The sequence below is a fragment of the Aquila chrysaetos genome, chromosome 24, assembly GCF_900496995.4.
Source record: "Aquila chrysaetos chrysaetos chromosome 24, bAquChr1.4, whole genome shotgun sequence".
NCBI classification, from domain to species: Eukaryota; Metazoa; Chordata; class Aves; order Accipitriformes; family Accipitridae; genus Aquila; species Aquila chrysaetos.
The window spans coordinates 14689007-14709936 of record NC_044027.1 but is presented as its reverse complement, the minus strand read 5'-3'; the positions used below and the strand labels follow the sequence as shown (position 1 = coordinate 14709936).

General features: G+C 42.2%; 1 protein-coding gene across 3 annotated transcripts in view; it reads right to left on the bottom strand.

Moving 5' to 3' along the window:
- Window positions 1-2416: 2416 nt before the first annotated feature.
- Window positions 2417-20930, bottom strand: part of GPR107 (G protein-coupled receptor 107) — a 41609-nt gene continuing 23095 nt past the window's right edge. For 2 of the 3 annotated variants that reach the window (XM_029999807.2, XM_029999808.2), the window contains 4 exons: window positions 17379-17428; window positions 16546-16629; window positions 15596-15720; window positions 2417-8081 (listed from right to left, as the gene is read on the bottom strand). In XM_029999807.2, coding sequence (XP_029855667.1) covers window positions 7985-8081; window positions 15596-15720; window positions 16546-16629; window positions 17379-17428 — 356 coding nt within the window. In that variant the 3' untranslated portion in view covers window positions 2417-7984. The remainder of the gene's footprint in view (window positions 8082-15595; window positions 15721-16545; window positions 16630-17378; window positions 17429-20930) is intronic. The other variant, XR_005931263.1, reaches the window with a different exon arrangement.

Here is a 20930-nt window from a genome sequence, read left to right as displayed (position 1 = left end):
ATTGCTCTTCTACAGCCCGCAGTAACTGGTGGGTGCACACAGGTTTTTAGGGAGATAGGCTGCCAACAGAATATTGTGCCACCCTCCAAAAATGACTCAAGACTGAAGACAGTATAGAAGATCAGCACCCCAGAACACTGTCCTCAGGGACAATATAATTTATTTATATTATTTAATATATTTACTATATTTACCCTTGCCGCAGGAGATCCATGTTGTTAACAGCTCCTCTCGCTGAGGATGCTGGAAGTCTCTTGGCCAAGCTCAGCACAATCATCCCAAGAGGGACCAGTAAAAGGAGTTTTAAGCCATCCCCTCCATGTCGATCCTCATCTATGCTACCCACCACCACTGTAACAGCCTCACCTTGCGTGCCTATTTTTTTTAGTAATACAAGAGCCAGCTCATGCATTGTATCTCAGCCACCCCACTAAAAATATTCCACAGGGGAAAAGAGGCACGAGAAAGCAGTGTCACCCCAAGGTACCTTATTTTCCATGGATGAGAGAGATGAAAGGGATGACATGTATATATTATTACTTAAGACACATGAAAGCCCTTGTCTCCTAACTGAGGACCCCAATACCAGGATCAGCTGTGCCAATACAAGCTGTGTTATTACCTCTTCTGTACAAAGCAATTTGTTTTTATTGACCATTCACTATACAGGGCACTACAACACACTCCTGCTCATTAGAGTCTGTCAGTCAGAAGGCAAAGGAAGGTAAAAAGCAAGATTTAAAGAGAAGGCAGCTCTTTGCAGTCATGAAGATAATCTTGCTAGAGCAAGAGCAGTGACAGCAGGCAGCCTGGACTGCAACAAGGAGCAGCAAATGATCAAGAAAGCTCAGAATTTCAGACACTAGAAGAAAATCCTTAAAACAGGTAGAACAATCTACCTCCCCTGGACAGGAAAACACCTACAAACTTGCATCCAAACACAGCACATTGTTAGGGCTCTGGTTTTGTTTATTCTCCCCCCTACCAGACAATCTCTGCTTGCGATAGACCTTAAATACTCTGTTGCAATTAGGACCTTTTTCTTTTTGGCTCTCCTTAGAGAAGATAGTCAGAAATCAAGATATTTTTTTTCCTCACATAACCCACACTTGGTCTCAGTCTCAAGTAAGTCTTCCCAGAATTTAGTCCCACTTTACACACCCCACCCCATTTCACTTTTAATTACAGCTGAGCAATTTTTTGGCCCAGTGCAGCTAACTCCACTGTGCACTTAACAGCAGGGATGAGTTCGACTGCTGTTGCTTTAAGGGGGAATGTTTTAAGGCCAAATATACATTAGCAAGAAAAAGCAGAGGATGTTCAGCTTGGAGAAAACTAACAACCAAGAACTACCTGCATAAAATAGATGTAGGCTACCCCAGTGCAACAGCCAGCCATCACCTTCATCACATGAAGTTTGTTTTATTCTACAGCAGGGTGTTAGTTAAGTCCAAAACCCATGTACTTTTTATAGTTTAGTTCCCTGGCAAAACACCACCCACCCAAAGGCTTGAGGCAATGCAGAACTGGCTGCTTGGGATTTGCAGGGTAGAGAACACAGGCTATTTTTGGCATTACCCCTCTGTGGTAAAGTGAGAGCTATAGGCTAAACTGTAAGAAACATCTTGAAGACTTACATTTTGTGATGAAGGACATATGCTTTTGAGGGGTGGGAGACTATGCGTAAGAGCACTTCACAGAAATACTTTGCCCTCCTCATCCCTGCCAACCAGTTTGTAGAACTGACATGCATGGCTAGATCCTGACATCTCAGGAAGAGAACAACTACAGAAGTCCCTCAGTCTAGCCTAAACCAAACAGGTTAAGGACTTGCCCTTTTGAGATGATGTGGCCAGATCCACAAAGGATATTACTTAAAATACAGGTTTCTACCCTTAATTTGTATCTGGTCACCAAGGTTCAAAGCACCAGCTCCTTGTCCTCCCTTGCATGGCAGGCTGACGCCAAGTCCTGTGGAACGAGGAGACCACAACACTGGCTAGCAGCAACAAGCCCTGGATGCAGCTGCCTTCCTGCCTGCCCAAGACTGCAAAGCCATGAGAAACAGGGCTATCAGAAACACTTCCATTCGAAACTCAGTCCACAAACTACTGCATAAGTTCAGCTTACAAAACTAAAAGAGGAGTTTGGCACATACAAGCACAACGGTAGTACCTGGAGGTCTTTCAGCTCAAGGAAAGGCACCTCAGTGAACTCCACTGCAGGTCAGTGACAGGAAAGCTTCTCCCTTAGAAAAGTTTTTTCCACACAAGATTTTTGTGATTTGGCCCTGTATCCATGATGCAGATGTTAACAGCTGCAAATGGAAGTCAGGCATGAGAAAATGCAGACTTTGGAATGAACAGGTCAGCTTGGTTACTAGCAGTTCAGAAGCAGAAAATGAGATGCATTAAACTTCTTTCTGGTCAATCTTTATTTTACATGTTTGCATCACAGCCAGGAAACCAAGTTATACAGACCGTCCTGATTTGTATCTACCTTGCTTCTCTTCACTGTTTGTTGTTCTTTTAATAAAGTTTAAAAAAATACTGAAAAAAATCCATTTGTACATCTGAACATGAACTGAGGAATAGGATATTTACAGGTCACCAAAAACCCCTGGAACTGGACCTTGCTGTACACAGGGAAGTCTTTTTGAGTTCTTTTGGAGGTCATTTACTAAATGAATTCAAAGCTACATTGTACAAGGTGCCCTAAAGCTGCTTAATGACACAAGAGGATCTAGAATTAATTATTAATAGTTACTAAAGGGAAAGGGAAGCTATTTAGACCCATACTCTGTTTTGACAGAAGAGGTACCAGCCCAACGCTCCAGTATCCTAGCTACAAGACAAAGTGCTTCTGATAATGCGGAGGTCAGGCTCTACTTTATTACACAGAGAGAACACTGAGTGAAATCCCACAGGGAAATATTTATTAAGAATTGTCCTTTCTACAGGATTGCTGCAGTCAAAATATAAATGGGTTCTTGAGCCAGTCAACCTACAAGGAGTGACTCTTTTCTCAGTCACTTTCTTCCAGTACCGTCACTTTACATGCGAGTATCGCAGTATTTTTCTTAAATCCTGTTCCAGCCATTTGCAAGTACATATCATGCGCAGTTCTTACAGGATCATTGCTATATCCAAGCGAGATACTACAAGGGGGAAAAGACACAGCTTCCCAATATTGCTAAGTAAAAGTGATTAATAAGCCCAACACAGCATCATACCCAGCAGCTACAAGAAAAGCCAGATTAATCCAATTTACAACAACCTTCTCTTGCAAATCAACCCCAAGGAACACAAAGAAACATTGGTCAAGTGCCTCTGGGCTGCACCACCTCAGTTTTCATGAAACATTCAGGTTACTGAAGTTACGCACAAGGTCACAGGTTTTACACAGTGTAAGTCCCCTTACGTTTCAAGTATCACTGTACCTTCCATCTACTGCAGACCACAGCTCCATGCTCATTTTACAAAGGTGAAAAATGGGGAGATGTTTTATGATTGGAGGTCATAACACAGAATCAATAAAACACATTTGCTTTAAAGTAACAGTAGTCTGTTAGCTGTCATGACAGGTCAAACTGAAGGAGACAAACCAGGTAGACTGAAAGAGTAAGTATTTACTTCCCTTCAATATCTGCGCTACCACCCAATTACTTTTTTAATAGCTAAGAAGCTTCAGTTCTGAGAGCTCAACAGAACATACAAATACCCAATATTTGCCCCAAAAGCAGCCAGGCAACCCTTTCTTGTCAATTTGATTGTCACTGGCCAGACTGCGTTTCTCTTCTCTAAGGGGAACATACTGTAAGGAAGAAAGACTAGTAAAAGAAAGACAGTAAAAATCTTCCATTGGACTTCCACCAAATGTGCACACTGGAGTGATTAGGACATGCCCTTTCATGGCCAGAAGGAATGCTACAGTGCTTAAGGATACACAGTGGATGCACACTCATGCTAGAGAGGTTCCACTTCGCTTAGAAAAATACATCTTCCACATTGCTAGCTCCAAGACAAAATACTGCAATGCAGCAAATTTTTACAACATGCTCCCAGGGTATGCCAGTGTCGAAATCCAGGAAAAGGGCACTCGGCTGGAGAGAAACACTGAACAATGCACTGCACAGATCATGACATGCTGAGTTAGATGACAACATGAAAGAGCATCTTAATAGGACAGCATGTGGCTTCTTCAACTTGAACTGCTACATTTTGAGCAAGCAGCAGCAATCTTCCAGATGACCCCATTATGTCTTGCTTTCTTTTAGTACGCCTCTTCATGAACCATCAAGGAAAACATTTTCAAGCCTGAAGAATGCAAGAGTCTGGCAGTTGCACTGCAAGGAGGTTTCCTCTGGAAGACAGCTTGCTGAACAGTTACAGCAGGAAGGAGGAGTGCATCAGTGGCATTTGCATGTCATCATCACCAAGGATTTACTGGGGCATAACCTGCATTACAACTGAAGACTGAACCAATCTCATTTTTGTCTGCAGAGGGTGCAGAGTACTCCACTGCAGCAACATACGTGAATGCATTCAAAACCATTTATTCTGAATTGCACCAGACCTGCTTTTCCAGGACTCCCGTCATTATACCGCTGTGTACTCGCAGGGTGATTTAGTTGCTCACTTCAGTAAAAGGCAGAGACAGGAAAGTAAGGCTGTATCCCAAAACGATTTGTAAGCCACAAGCAGCTCTTCTATTTTCCCCTCCCTGTGAAAGACAGGGCTTCCTACCAGATAAGACAGCCGTCAGCATTTGGAAAGCAAGCACTGCGATTATCCTGCCTGGTGAGCTCTAAGCTGCTGCATTTCACTAGCAATAGAGAGTCATGCACTTGCCAGTCATGCAGATGTGGGTTTGCCTTGGGAGGAAGGGGGAGGGAGTAGCTCTCCCTTTGATGTTTTGCGGTGCAGCACACAGTGCTGCGAGAGAAGCACAACTGCAGCCATCCTCCAACATCCCAGCCACTGTCCAATCCATCATACAACCCTGCAAGACAAATTTTTCAACCTGCTCTGAGGAATTCCAACAGAGAAACTGGAAATTCACTTTGGAAATGATGCAGGAAGAACCTTCTATCACTCTGCTTTCTGACTTGTGCATCCACATTCATTCTCTTTACTTTACTAGGTCTGACGAGTTACTGTTGTACTGCTGGTTAGCATCCTGCATTAAGTGCCAGCTGAAGCTGGTTGTATAGCTGACTGCTGAAGCTCAGGCCTGAACTTGGAAAAAGCTCTTCTAAAACCAGTTTCGGAATACTATCATGGCTTTTCATGCCAAGACAAGAAGAAATCACCCATTTTTTGGCCTTTGACTAGTAAGCCAGGGACTTGGCAGATAAACCTACACCATATGCAACTTCAGCAAAAAAAGTGCATATAAAAAAAGAAACCTGAGACCAAGGTAAAAGCGCTTGCCAAATCAGCAGCAACACTGACACTGAGGTACGGAATAGGCAGCTGTTTGGAACCAGCTCAGCATATGCTGGGATCCTGGCACAGGCCCTCGTGTTTTTGAGTGAAATGCCACACCCATCAGAATTTCACATCTCCTTCGCAAAAGGTATTAACAGGTTGTAAGACAGCATCACGTCCAGATTAACGCTGTTATTGCGCTTCTGTTCCTGACAGCAAATCCTTATCCCTTATACACTTCAGTGCCAACAGACTTCAAGTCTCCTATGGACTACTCTGAACTAAGTTTACAGCCTGAGTAGCCCTTTGGATGCAGACAGTGACATTTCCATACAGACAGAGTAACTGTGCGCAGTGAGAGGATGAGTTTTTCAGGTATTGTATTTAAGTGTATGATGAGCTAGGACTGCCTATGTTTGTTTATAATCCAATTTCTCACACCTCAGCTACTTAATATGCAGATTTCTTCATACAGAAGGTCTAAAAGGCTCGTAAGTCACATAACAGCCTTTCTAGTGGTGTAGGCTCTCTGTTTCCACTAAAAGTGGATCACTGCAAGACAACGACAGCAGAAGTCAAACTATCACTGCTGTGATTACTATGCAGTTACAGCTGAGGAGGAAAACATAGAAGAGGACTCTACCCAGAGAAGAGGGCTATTCTCATACTTTATCTGAAGAGAAACCAGTTCCAGGTATCAAAGCAGGTAGATTCATTTCCACCATTTCCATGATGCATAGAACCAACACCCGGGAAAAGAAGTGGCAACCGGAGAAAACAATGCTCCTCTTCAAACAGCAAGTCTTGGGACAGACTGCTCATTTAAGAGCTCTACAACCCCTGCTCAAGACTGAGGAAGAAGTGGCTCAAGGTTCCAAAGAAAATCCCCCTTCTAAACTTAAAGAATACAAAAACCTAGCAGCTAGTAGTCCTCTAATCAGTTGTGCCCCAGAGATGTGGTCCCTTCAGTCAAAGAAGCAAATTCTAAATGAGTTTGTAAAAGACGCTAGCACATCCGAAGCTCTGTGATGATGCCTATCCCTGTCACCCTGACAGAAGCACTTTGCTCAGCAGCACCATATGTCAATGTCTCTACATGAATATTAAGGCTTCAGTGGGACAGTGAGTTATACTTGATTTATTTTTCTTAAAGCTTATCCTCATTGCATCAGTGAACCACTTCCGTCCTCCCCCAGATTAACAATCATTTGCTATGCCTTACTACTAGAACTATGGGCACCAGCTTGCCTTCCTAACAATAGCAGAGTACTACAGATAAAACTTACATGGCATTTGTAACATGTCTCTAAAGACACCACTGCAAGTTTGCACCTAATAGTCAAGACTTCGTATTCCCCTGCGTTGAGGCTATGGTCATAATCTTCTCCTTTCCTGACAAAAAAACATTTACGACTGGGAGCTGCAGTTGCCTGGTTTTGACAGCAATACCATTTTGACCGGTTCAGCTCATCTCAAACAGTAGTATCGTTATTCCTACATGCCAGAAAGGTACAAGTAGCCATCCGGAAAGGCTAAGTAACTCAGGATAAAGGTGAACCAGAGATTGATGCTACAGTACATTTGCTAGACAGATTTCCACTGGAGATTCTGGTACTGTTTACACTGTGCCAGAAAGGAGTGTCTTTTGAAATACCTTGAAAATATTTTGTAAAGCAGATCAAAGTGCTGTGGGTCACAGCTTGAAGTTAAATGTTTAAGAAGCATGGCAGACCCCTAAAAAGCAAGCATCAGTCCTACACCTCTTGTGTACTTCTTGTCAGGTGGGTGTTAATCAAAAGCAACTCCACGAATAGTGGAGAATTTACATTAACGCTTATTGCACTATGGGCTAGTGCTTTTAATGGAGAACAGTGACTTGCTTCCTGTATAGCAATACATTTGAAAACCGGACACATTCAAGTGGATACCTGCATGAATAAGACAAGAAGATACTTAACTTTCCCACTGATGTCAGTAGTGGCAGAAGCCACCTGATCCAATACCCCATTTAGTCTCTCAAATAACTGCAGTTGTTTCTATTCATTTGTTTTGCAATGCTTTGTCCAAGCGAAAGGGAGAGTTTATAAAAAGAAAAAAAGAATACTTACATCTCTTATCTTCTTTTCCCACCTTCCAACACACTTTGTAATTCCCAGTATACATGATACATAGCAAGTGTGTGTATATATATATATATGCACATAATATAAAATATATACTTTACATACACACTAAAGGTCTCTCTTCACATTAGTATTACACATTCTGAAGAACACAACTGCAAACAATTCAGAATACCTAACCGATCCAGAAAGGGGAAAAAAGAATAGGCTACCCAAAATCCCTAGGAAAGCTTCACACTCCTTGCAGGTATCAAGAGATCCCATTTTCTTATGATCAGAGGAATAGTTATATTTCTGCACTGCTTTGCTCCCCCTAGACACACCCCACTCTGCAGTTTCAGTGTTGGGAAGTGCTAGTTGCTCCCTTTCCACTGAGAGTAATATTAATAAATTAAAAAAGTTTCTCTGAAAGTGCTGCCTTAGTCCAGTCCATCATGCCATGCTTTCCCACTCGCCCTGTGGCTCTGCTGAACCATTCACCACTTTCTTGACCTTCTTCATGCCCTCCATTACTCCAGAAGTTGTCACCCTGGAAGAAAAGGGAGAAACATCAGAGAACAGAACTTGAACTGTACCGTCCGTTTCACCAATAGCCCATGCTCATCTTCCTGCACATATCAAGTAACACTTCTTAAGTGCCTCTTTAACAAGACCTAGCAGTCTTGATGTTCGGTCTCTCCTATTGCTACCATGTTGCAGGCCAGGTATCATCTTGGACACAACACTGATGGGCATTGGGAGCAAGGCCACTGTCCTTGAGAGCCTCAAGGCCCTCCTCATTTATTATTAAACTAAAACAGCAAATAGTATTTGCTTGTACTTGAAAGAAGATAGCGGGGTGGTTAAACAGTTAAACCAGGTATTTATCTGCTAAAGTTTGAGCAGCTTGCTTCAAAAACATTCTGCTATACAGGTGAACACCCTTAATTCTGTGCATTAAAGATCTTCTGCGTTTGCAATGCTATTAACCTATTAAATGCTATTTAACCTATTAAAATAGAAACAACGTATTATACAAATGCACACGCAGTGGACAGTGCCCCAAATGAACCTTATTAGCTTAATGCACACCAACTCCTGTTAATAGCAAAATTACTCAATGAACAGCAACAAAACAGAAGAGAGAGGTCAACCTTTTTATAGCATCCAAGTCTGGATTTGTCATGGCAATCTGACCATTGAACTATAAAGCCTCATAATACCATTCAAACATTAGGCAGACTGAACTGTTTATCCAGCCAGAACAGCACCGCTCCTCTCAGGACTATCTTGGCTATTCAAAAAGCTCTTCAGCCCAGTAGCTTTCCCTGTTGCTACACAAAACAGGCTATTCGCATGCACAAGACATTTGCTTTATTTGCACAATACGATTCTCACTCCATGCAGGTATTTTTTCCCCACAAATGTGCTACAAAGGTTATTTTGGATGCTGAAAGTAAGAGTGCCAATAGCTCAATGCATTCACAAGGGATGCCTGGAAGCATACATAAAACTGTCCTGTTCAAAGATGCCGCTGTCAGCCTTTGTGTGCTTTCACCTGCTGTTTAACATGTAAGAATACTTTATTTGATCGGACTAGCTAACAACATTTTCACAGTGGCACCCAAGAGGAGAAGTAATCTTCAGATACATTCTTCTGATAGTGCCCTTAGCTCCACGTTAGAGATCAGCTTCTGTTCATGTACTGTGAAAATAATTTACTCAAACTGGTGTGTTCAGTGACTCTCTAGCAGTGGCAGTACTGGGATCATCAGCAGTTTGGACACTTCAGAGTGGGCCTGGAGGAGTTTGTGTTTAAGGGAATAGGGAAAGGGTTAGAAGAGTACAGGTCAAATAGCAACTTTATTCCCTATTGAAATTTAAAAAAAAAAAGGGGGGGGGGGGGAAGAAGTAGGCAGGTTACTTAAAGGAGAAAGATGGAATTAGTAAACAGTAAACATTTGCCTGGAAGAGATCACATCAAGCTTATCAGCACAGAGAACATGTAGATCTCATAAGTTCTCCCTGTTGACAAAGTTTTTCCCACAGTCCCATATGAAAAAAATCAGGGGAAACATGAGCTAGACAAAACCAAAGTAGATGCATAACTAATTGGAAAAGCATGCATTGAGATGTACTTAATGGTTTCCTGTCAAAAATGAAAGAACATTGAGCGTGGTTCCAGAGAGGTCTGTCCTGGGTTCACTTCTACTCAGTATTTTCAGTAATTGCCTGGGTAATGGAACAGAGAACTTGCTTATTAAATCTGCAGAAGACACTAAGAGCTACATATTTGAGAACAGGACTAGAATGAAGAAAGATTCTGGCAAATTGAAGTAATGGTCTGAAAAATATGGGACAATGGAGCAAGACAGCTACAAAGTTTACTCTTCAGAAATAATAAACTTCATAATTACAGAGTAAGGGGCTAAGTATCAATTCTTCAGGGAGGAGCCAAAGATTACAATGGACTACAACCCAAAACCGAGCAACTAACATAGCAGTAGCAGACATACTGGGATATATAAATAGGTGTTTTACACATGCATGACACCAAAGTAGTCCTAACACTTGACTCACAGCTAGTAAGATCCCACCTGGCACACAGCCTAGATTTTAGCACTGCACTCTAATACAATTACAAACCCACTGCACACCAAGATGATGACAAAAGTGATGAGAGGTTATGGCTAAGAGAGAATTATCCACTTCCCACATTCACGGAGGGACAGAACAAACAGCTACATGCTGAAATTGCAACCAGGTCAAGTCATGTCATTTGTTACCAGAGAGGCCATTTACTGTCCCCTCCCTGCAACAATAGCAAAGAACTGGGAGAGATTTCAGGGAGGATTCCTCAACAGTGAAAGTTAAAGACTACCTGATGAGCACTGTTCTTGTCTCATGACAAGTATATAGCATAGCTCGAGTCCTCATTTTCTCAGATTGTTCGTGTACAATGGGCAATTGCTCTCCCTCACAAAATCAGTTCAGCCAACACATTTTACTGCCCAGTAAAAAAAGGGTATTAGCACTAAGACCAAGCACACTGCAATTCTCATTCTAGTCCTCTGAGCAGTCTCAGGACTTCAGTTCTGACCTGCCATACTGCAAGGAAACATTCCTCACCCGCAGTTTGCTGAACTGCATTTCTAGCCCACAAACTAGCAGTAGTTAAAATGCAACAAATCCTTCTCACTAAACTATCTTTGTCCAGAGAGAATTTTTGTGGCTGTCAGAGGGATACCTGTCACAAATGTGGCACAAAAGGAGTTCTCTGAACACTCCATTGCTCAGTGCTACATGCTGCAGAAATTTCATAGTTGTTTTTTTTTTTTTTCCTCCCCTCTACATTGTATCCAAGGTATCAATGAATGACTAAACATTCAGAAGCATCTTCAGCCCTCCACAGTGGTGGATCTCAGCTGTCTTTTCTTCTGGTTTTTTTTGTTTGCTTGTTTCATAGTCCAACAAGAAACACTGCAATACCAGCAGCAGCCAGCCTTTACAAGCCATTGCAAACGGGAGTGAAAACTGACCAGCCATTGAGCAAAAAAGCTGATCTCTGCATGGGAAAGATGTGATTTTCTTCACCTAACACTTCTAATGGAGAGCATCATGAATCAGTCTGCCATGAAGCACAACCTGAGAGAAAGCAGAGAAAAGCAACCAACCAGGACTTCAAGTCTCAGCACAAAATAGGGTGCCTCATGATACAGTGAGAAACTCCAGATCCCAAGGCATAAGGAAAGGTAGGTCAGTGTTACCACAACAGTTCACTATGTTGAGGCTGTTTTGGGTGTTAAGGAAAAACAAAGTTAGTCTTCACACACTCAGTAAGATAGATTTACTGAATTGAGAACAAAACCATTAATGGCTTTTCCTCCGATTCCTCCTCCAGTGGAAATATCTTAACCCCACATGCATGCGTGAACATCATTCTCAACCAAGATCTGCAGAAGAGCACTTTGGTACCTAACATTTAAAGCAAACTTACTGAGCTAATGAAATAACGTACTGCAAGGGGGAAAAAAAAAAAAAAGAAAAAAAAAAAAGACAAAACCCAAACTGCTTCCTTTCCCCTTTCTCACCCCCACCTCATCTACTGTACTGTTTATATTTTTGTGTCCATGCCCCAGAAATGGCATTAGGACTGGAAGCCTGACAACTCCTTCTGCCAAGTGTGGCTGTACCTTTTCAAACAGAGTACTTTAATCTAACAAACTGTCAGCGACAAGCCCACATACTGACAGAACGGGCTCAGGAGGCTGCCCAGCACAGAATACACAGAAAGCCACTTTGCTGATGATGAATGGCTATTGACCCTGCTTGAAAAAGAACAGACTGGTCCTTACTTCAGGTTTAGTCATACTCTCCTCTCCACCAGGACAACTTCTGTTGAGCCTAGTGTAACTGAAGAGAAAGTCCTATAACATTTGTGGATGCTTTCTCCCAAGACAGAAGCGTGTCAGTTGAAAAGACTTATTACAAGTTACCTTTGCTGTTCTTGACTTAAGAATTTACAGAGGGAGGATTTGTGCCATATGTTGCTTCTGTCACAGACACCTAGTCTTTGCATTTTTCTTGAAACTTTGCAAATTTCCACACTGTCCTTAACAATATTTACATTTACTGCCAGACTGAGCTTTGTATAGTTTGCACTGCATGAAAACAGCCATAAGCTAGAGAGCTGCACTCAAAATGTCCTATTTTTGCTGGAAGACAAGCAAGCCTGGAAAACAGGCTTGATGACCTCACGGCTCTTCCCTCCATTGGCTCATAGAAATGTTGAGTCTAAAGAAACTGAATGCTTCTGCAGCAAATGCTTTAAAGAGTGATTTTAACAAAAACCCTCTGGGAGAGGAAAACAACCATAAAACCTGGCAATAAGACATGGCAGAACACCATGAAGTTTGAAGTTTGCAGGCTTTTAACTTCTGCCATTGCCTCTGAAGACAAGTTGGTATTTATCACATGAAAGACAAAACACACTCATGCAGTGGTTAGTCAGGATGCTGTCAGGCACTTAGTCACTTGCTCAAATAAGCCTTGATATTTTCCCCCCACAGAAACAACATTTAATATTTATAAAAGCAAAAATAGGACCAGCAAGACCAAGTCAACAAGAAATTTAATACACTTTCATCGCAGTGCTTCACCTGTCACAGAATGTGTATACACCATGCTTTTCAAATACATGCAAACTTAACCTCCCTGATGCAGCTGGGGAAGGGAGAACAAGACACTTACAGATTATACACTGCCAAGTGCCCAAATGGAGTAAAACTTCTGGTGAATCAGATGAGAAAAATTTAAGCAAGGCTAAGGGGAACAACCCACAAGGCACAACAATGGAAACTCCCAAGGCAAAGAGCAAAATACCTTACTAGGAAAAGGCTCACAAGGAATTCTGATACTTCAGTTTCTAGTAATGTCTACTTCACTATGGTGAAGATGTAAATCCCTTAATTAGTTCATTAAACTTTCTCCAGCTTATTTCTGGCAAATTCTCCTAAATTGAGCAGCTTCTCCAATTTACTGACATCACTAAATATGAAAGGTGCCATATTATTAGTCCTAAAAAAAAACCCAAGTAAAAATTCATTAAGGATGTAATGCAAAGTTGAAATTCACTCTAACAGGCAAAAAGGAAAAAAGCTCATTTCTGTACAATCACAAATCCTGCCATATCTTCCAGTTCAGACAGCACCTTCCTGATGCAGATGTTTATTTACTAGCTTCCAAACTGATACCAGTTTCTTACACTTAAACACCTAAGTGATAGTGATTTTAAGGTCACTACCCACTTGCAACAATGACAGATTTTATGGACCCAAAGCAAAAATGCTAAGCAATTGGAAAAAAAGATCTTTGTTACTAGAGATATTTCTGAGAAGTTGAACTCCTTGCATGACATTTCAGACTGGATTCTACCTCAGATCTCCTTGTAGCACTTTCCCAATAAGGTCCATTTCTTTCTGGACTAACTATGAGGGCAAACACATTCTGACTTTTTTTGCCCCCGCAATAAAAATTGAAGTGTTGACTTGTTTCACCCAAGAACAGGTAAAGGAGATTTGCCAAACTGGAAAAACTCTTAGGAACAGGCTTCTGAGCCTGTACATGAATTGCAATTATGCATGAAATGTGTAACTACTAAAGAGATTAGGTTAGCTCTGCTCCTATTAAGGCAACAGAGTCTGTGGCAATTATAGCTGTATTCAACACTTCCAGCATGCTGAATTTCTTAGGGCAGTTTCTATTATAGATTCAGAAATGCCACTCATTTTTTAAGTCCTCAGAAAATCATTGCAAAGAAAATGACAGGGACTTAGGCTGGGCCCTTGTATTGGGTTTGCGTGGCAAGGTTTTGGCAGTGGGGGAGCTACAGCAGTGGCTTCTGTGAGAAGCTGCCAGAAGCTTCCCCTATGTCTGATAGAGCCAATGCCAGCTGGCTCCAAGACAGACCTGCCACTGGCCAAGGCCGAGCCCATCAGCAATGGTTGGTAGCACCTCTGTGATTACGTATTTAAGAAGGGGGAAAAAAACTTGAGCAATTGGAGCCGGAAGAGAAGAGTAAGAACATGTGAGAGAAACAACTATACAGACACCAAAGTCAGTGAAGAAGGAGAGGGAGGAGGTGCTACAGGCATTGGTGAGGCAGGCTGTCCCCCTGCAGCCCATAGAGGCCCACGGTGGACCAGACATCCACCTGCAGCACATAGAGGACCCCACACTGGAGCAGGTGGATGTCCAAAGGAGGCTGTGACCCTGTGGGAAGCCCACGCTGGAGCAGGCTCCTGGCAAGACCTGTGGCCCCATGGAGAGAGGAGCCCACGCTGGAGCAGGTTTGCTGGCAGGACGTGTGACCCCGTGGGGGACCCACGCTGGAGCAGTGTGCTCCTGAAGGACTGCACTCTGTGGAAGGGACCCGCGCTGGAGCAGTTCATGAAGAACTGCAGCCCATGGGAAGGGCTCATGTTGGAGAAGTTCACGGAGAACCACCTCCTGTAGGAAGGACCCCACGCTGGAGCAGGGGAAGAGTGAGGAGTCCTGCCCCTGAAGAGGAAGGAGTGGCAGAGACAATGTGTGATGAACTGACCGTAACCCCCATTCCCCATCCCCCTGTGCTGCTGTGGTGGCGAGTAGGTAGAGAATTTGAGAGTGAAGCTGTGCCTGGGAAGAAGGGAGGGGTGGGGGGAAGGTGTTTTAAGATTTGGTTTTATTTCTCATTACCCTACTCTGGTTTGATTGGTAATAAATTAAGTTAATTTTCCCCAAGTCGAGTCTGTTTTGCCCATGACAGTAACGGGTGAATGATCTCTCCCTATCCTTATCTTGACCCATGAGCCTTTCTTTATATTTTCTCTCCACTGTCCAGCTGGGGAGGGGGATTGATAAAGCAGCTTTGGTGGGCACCTCGCAGCTAGCCAGGGTCAACCCACCACAGCCATGCTTTATAATTTCTCCAGACTAACTCATGTTCTATTGCATTTGTGGTGCCTCATGGTTTAGCAGCAAGGAGTAGAACAAGGAAGAGTATTGGTAAAAATCCATCTCCTCAGCTCAGTGTTACTTAAGATAAATTCCTGCAAAGCTACAGGCTGAATGTCAAGGTAGAAGGGACCTTACACCATTCTCATTTATATTCTGTAGACTGGTAGCTCATTTTTGTTGTTGGTTTGGTTGTTTGGGGTTTTTTTAAATATGAAGCATTAATGACAATCTGTAAGGCTTGTGGGTGTTCAGCAACATATATTAAACACAAAAGCTTTTTTACTCGATATTTTTATGGGCATCTTTTTGCCCCATGAAAAGCTTTACCCGCTTATTCCACACTGTTGCAATATCCAGCTCAGAGGCATATCATTTGTGCATATCACAAATCTCTTTGTTAGTTTAACACACCCCAAATAGGCACCTCATCTTTAAATATGTGGGTAGATCCTAATCTTTTTCAAGGAAGGGTTTAGAGAGATTTAAGTAAGCTGTTTTTAAACATTACTTTTCACAAATCAAGTGAAGAGGTAAAAAAAAAAAAATGGGGGTGGGAAGGGTTCTTACACAGCTTCCATCTCCAAGTCATCCTCATCATCTTGAGAAAGCTGTAGATAAGGGTTGTCTGATGCTGGACGGAACTTGTACCCAGTGAGGACAAAGAACACAAGTGTGGCCATTTCATCCAGCAGCTGCAAGTAAAAACACAAGATTGAAGTTCAGTCCTGTAATCCTTCATGGTCATGAAACATTTCTGCTCATTCATAAGGTTCAAGGTTTAATGGCCAAGAAGCCTGTGCCATAGCAGAAATAACAAAGCAATTCCTGTCCTGTTATCATTAATCCCAAGCTAAAGGCTGTCAAGCCCTTTGTTCTTTCAGCTTTCCCTGTCACTTTAAATAGTTACAGTTCTAGCCATCACTCCAGCGCTTCTAAATAACTACGGCAAGACTTGGCTTTTAAATGAGGGGGGGGGCGGGGTGGAATCATCCCTACGTTGTTTGGTATTTTCAACAGTTAATGTATTCCAAAGACTCCCTGCACAGTTACTTGGATTATATGTTAAGAAACCAAGTATTTAAAAGTCACTAGGCAAATAAAGCCTGTAGATGGAAGAGCAAAATCCTATTTCACTGGCTCCCTGGGGCCTCAATTACACAGGGCAAACCTGACCAATTTTTTTCTCCTTTGTATGTTCTTGATTAATTTCCTTCAGACATTTTTAAATTGAAAGACTAAAAAAAATCAATAATGCAATTACTTTCAGACATCTCATGTATAATCCAGCAGTCATGCTGGACAAACATAAAACTAAAAATATATTCCTGCCGCCCCAGGCACACCAGTGATAAGAATCAGGAGCAGACAGAGTGCAGCACTGTGCTTTGAGATGTTCTACTACAACATGAGGAACAATTTATGGATGTATTTCTTTTTGGTGCAGTTATATTTCAAGAATAATAGGAAAAAGAAAATAATGTCAAGGAATGGATGTATTTTCCTTTGCTGGCAAATACCTGGTACAGCCATTTCCACTGGAATGGAACAGCAATCTTTATGAGAATTGCAATGATCCGAGTGAAGTAAATGTAACACACAATCTGGGAAGGAAAAGGAGAAAACATGATGAGAACAATAGCACCATCCTTACAGAACCTCTTTTTCCAGAGAAATAGCTCAAGCAATTCCCAGACAACTCATTACATCAGACTAGCCTTATCGTGCTCCTCGATAAACATGGAAGATATAGGCTGAGGGCTCTACTGCCTGTTGAACATCCGAATGACTCAAGCTATTGCTAACATATTTAAGGTACAGCAGGAAACGCTTTAAGTATTAGGATTTTGTAGAACTTGAAGAATCACGATCATAATTTATTATTCTTACCACTTATAAGAGTCTGAAATGAGGCTGTTGGAAATCATTAAGAAGCCTATGCTCTCCTGGGAGGTATGTTCATGGCTCCCACTGACTTAATCAGAAACTGCACACATGCATCTCAAGGCACCATTTGGTCCCAAGTTTAATTTTTAGCAAGTTTACAGTACGTTATTCAAGCCCATCAATTCAACTGGCAGCTCAAGCTGTCTCCAGAGGAAATCAGTAAGTGTTACAAATAGCTGGAACCAATTTAAAGATAGACAGAAGGATGCAACCACTAGGAAAAAAAGGGAAGTTGCTTTGAGGATTGTAACCCAGTTGACGAAGATGCCAAAGCACAGCACTGCCACAGAACTAGGAACATCTCCACCACATCCATCAGCTATAGTAGCTTCCAACAAGTAATCCATCAAAAGGCTTGAATTGCTTCTAAGTGCTCTGTATGCATGCATACAGGTGTTTTACTTACCATAACATAGTAATGTCTGAAAAGCTTCAGCTTTGCTAGGTTAATGGCAGCTATCAAGAGAACACAAAAGTCCATCAGAAAATTGTTAAAATGACAGAGTTTCTTTTGATGCTTGTCTTCAAGGTAGGTAAGTGGTCAAAACCAGGACTCAGGTAATCCCAGACTAGAAGGGTTTGTCCCACACCCCATTGGGCACTCTGAGGAGTGCCAGTCTGGCTTATCTACATACTGGACAACTCCTAAGTTGTGGTGAATTCCCTCTTAAAAAGGCAACTCAACGAGATCACTTTTACACCAGCTTTTATATGCACACACTCTGCAATATAGAACCTTCCTCTAATGCTTATCTGTATAAAGTCAACTACATACTGTCACCTCAATCCTGCCAGAAGGGCCACATGCCACATGCCTGACAATGCCTCCTAGAAAATTCTTATCTTTTCTAGAGCACTTCCTGACCTGCTCTGTGCCTTCAGCTAACCTGAGTGGCTTTGAGGTAATCACGGCTCTGGGAATGACTGCATCTTGTTGAACATCAGCAGCAGTATTGTAACATACAAGTAGCATGCTCTATCGTTCATGGCTCAGTCACAGCTTAAGTGAAATGGGAAGTCATACTAAATAGTTCTCATCGCAAATGCACGTGTTTCAGTCACAAACCGTGTAAGCTAAGGCCCCAGGCTAACCTGCGTTTATTGGACAAATCACATCAGCTCTTGAGGAATAGAGCAGATATTCATGCGAATGAGCAGAGGTCAACAACAGATGGAACAGCTGTCAACTCTGGTTTGAGAGTCAGGTTTTATAGGTGCAGCAGGATTACAAATACAGACTCTTGGTGCTTTTGTGACAACAGGAGAGGCAAAGAGTCCAAGATAATGTTGACAGCATACAGAGATGCAATTTAGAGCCACTGAACACAAGATGCCAGTTAGAAAAGTAGAGCCACGTATATACTGGTATTCCCAAGCCCTCCTTACAATTTTTTTATCAGATGCACAACTGCAACTCATTGTGCCTAAGTTCACCTGCACTCCCTCACAAAAATCATCCACTGCAAAAAGCAGATTAATAAAAGGTTGCATGTATTTGCACATAAGATTTTCTAGGTTCACAACAGTGCAAAATATAGTATTATAAATCAGGAAGAGGAAGGGTCACAGCTACCAAAAAAATGTTTAATTTCCTGTGACAAAAATGATGAAGCTCTTCTTATGGAAAGATAAAAGTCAAATGCACCACTCAAACTAGTCTAGGTTCCCACTACATAAGCTACAGTGAAGACAGCCAACATTGTTATAAATCTACTCTGTATAACCTAGACATCAAGAGCCACTTTCCAAAACTTACCTTTAGCGTTCCAGGAGACCCACTGAAAGGTATGGACACCTTGAGACAGATACAAACCCTCCTCCAGCAGACATATTATGACAACAGCACCCAACTTACACAAGGCATAAACCAACTGACAGGTAGATAAAACTAAGCTAAGAGTAGTTTTGATTTAGTGCTGGCTAGTGGCTTCTACGCAGTTCCAAACTGTATGTTTAACTTTTGACAGAGCACAGGGCATGCCAGTAAGAGAAAGCAGAGCCAGAGCTCAAGAGGAAAAAAGGAAACCTTATTGGTGAAGGAACACCAAGTTTGTTTCCATGCAGCTAAAGCCTGTACTGTGCAACACTCATCTGAACACCAGTCAGATTGAGTTGGCTTTGGGCAAGACTGTGCTCACAGGGGCAACCTTACAGCACAGTATGTCAGAGGAACACTAGCTCTCGGTTTTGGGAGGATGCTCCCTTCTGGTCTGCAGTATGAAACACTGAACATAGAATAGCATCTACTTTGCAATACACAGTTCTGGACTCCAGAAAGCAATGCCCCACCTCTAGACTTGCATCTGTAGAGCATCGGCAGTGAAGCACAGAGCACTTCACTGGGCAACAGCTAGCAAGACTTGGAACTGTTAGAACAAGAATCTAACTAAATCCTTGGTAGCTAAATCAGCCCCGAGACATTGGCTTAGCTACCCCTCCCTCATATCTGTCCCTCGCAAAAGCTGGTTTCCCCACATTTAAATAGCAAAAACTTAAGGATTTTCACAGGTCTAGTGCTCTACCAGATAACCCAATATTAAAAGCTTTTCATAATACAGTTGAAGAAAGATTAAAGCACATAAATATACATGACAAGCTCATTAAATTGTGAAGCAGGGAAGCAATATTGTCTTATTTAAAGGGGAGCTACATTAAGTGTGACCATGAAGATCATGTGATTTACCACATACCGGTTTGTACACAGAAGGATCTATTTTGAACTCAACGCATTCATCTTTAAGAACTGCCACCAACTGGTGCAATGACAGGCCATGAGAATTACCAGGCTTTGTAGTTAAAGGAACACCAACTCAACAGCTGTGATTCAAACTGCCAGGCCATCAGTGCTTTACAGTCAACAACTGAGTGAGCTGGGGAGTCATTTCTGTTGGATTCATGCAGCACATGGGAGGAAAGGATAGTTAAGCCAGGTATCTGGCTGCCAAATGAAGTGTCACAATGCCACCTCTTCCAACTGACAGAGCACAGTCCAAGATCTCTCCTCGTCATCATGATAATCAATACCAAACAGTCATAGGTTAGTACATCCAGATATCTGGAATGGCTAAGAACGGAAAAGAAGGGTGAGGGGAGGAAAAAAGATAACCACCACCAAGTAGAAAGACTGAAGAGCCACCTCTAGAAGCTGGCTTGCTTATTTATCCCAACTAGGTGCTCTCCTCTAGCTGCCTCAACTTCAGGAATACTTCTCTCCACTACCAGATACTAAAGTCAGTATTAATGCACGTCTACAAAATTCTGCCAGTTTTTTTTAAACAGCTCAAAGTTACAGCACACGCTGTTCTGCAGAAAGTCTAAAAATCATCATTGCTTGGCATCAGCAGCCTGGAAATTGCTTTTTCACAGGCTGAATGCGCTCTAAGCAGTAACACTTGAGTCTCGCTACACTGGACACTTTAAGACTTCAATTCACCTTAGGCTGGCAGTCCAGACACTGACAGCAACACTTGCAAGGAGAGAAGCTAGGCCAGCAGCTGTCACTTACAACTTGAATCACTTGCAGCCTCAACCTGTAAAGCTGTGATAACACAGCAGCAATCACAGCATGCAGTAAAGGTTGGGTAAATTTATGTTTCAAGTATGATAACCATTCTTCAAGGAACAGTACTTAACCGCAGAGAAGGAAAAAAAAAAAATAGAGACTTTCTACCAAAGGTTTTACAAATGAATTCATACTTGTGTTCCATCTCCTTCATAGAGTAATTAAAAAGATAAAAGCCATCCTCCAAGAAAGGTTTATAACATCTATAACTTGCTTCCCTCAGTTTCCCCTCTCTATCACCATTTACTTCAACAGCTTGTGCCTGCAATAGCCTGATCGGCATCAATCAAAACATAGCATACCACAGTATTCTGATAATCAGTCTCTTTTTCAGATTGCCCCCTGTGCCAATTTCAAATGCTGAGACACCCTGTAAGATGGGGGAAAAAGAGTCAG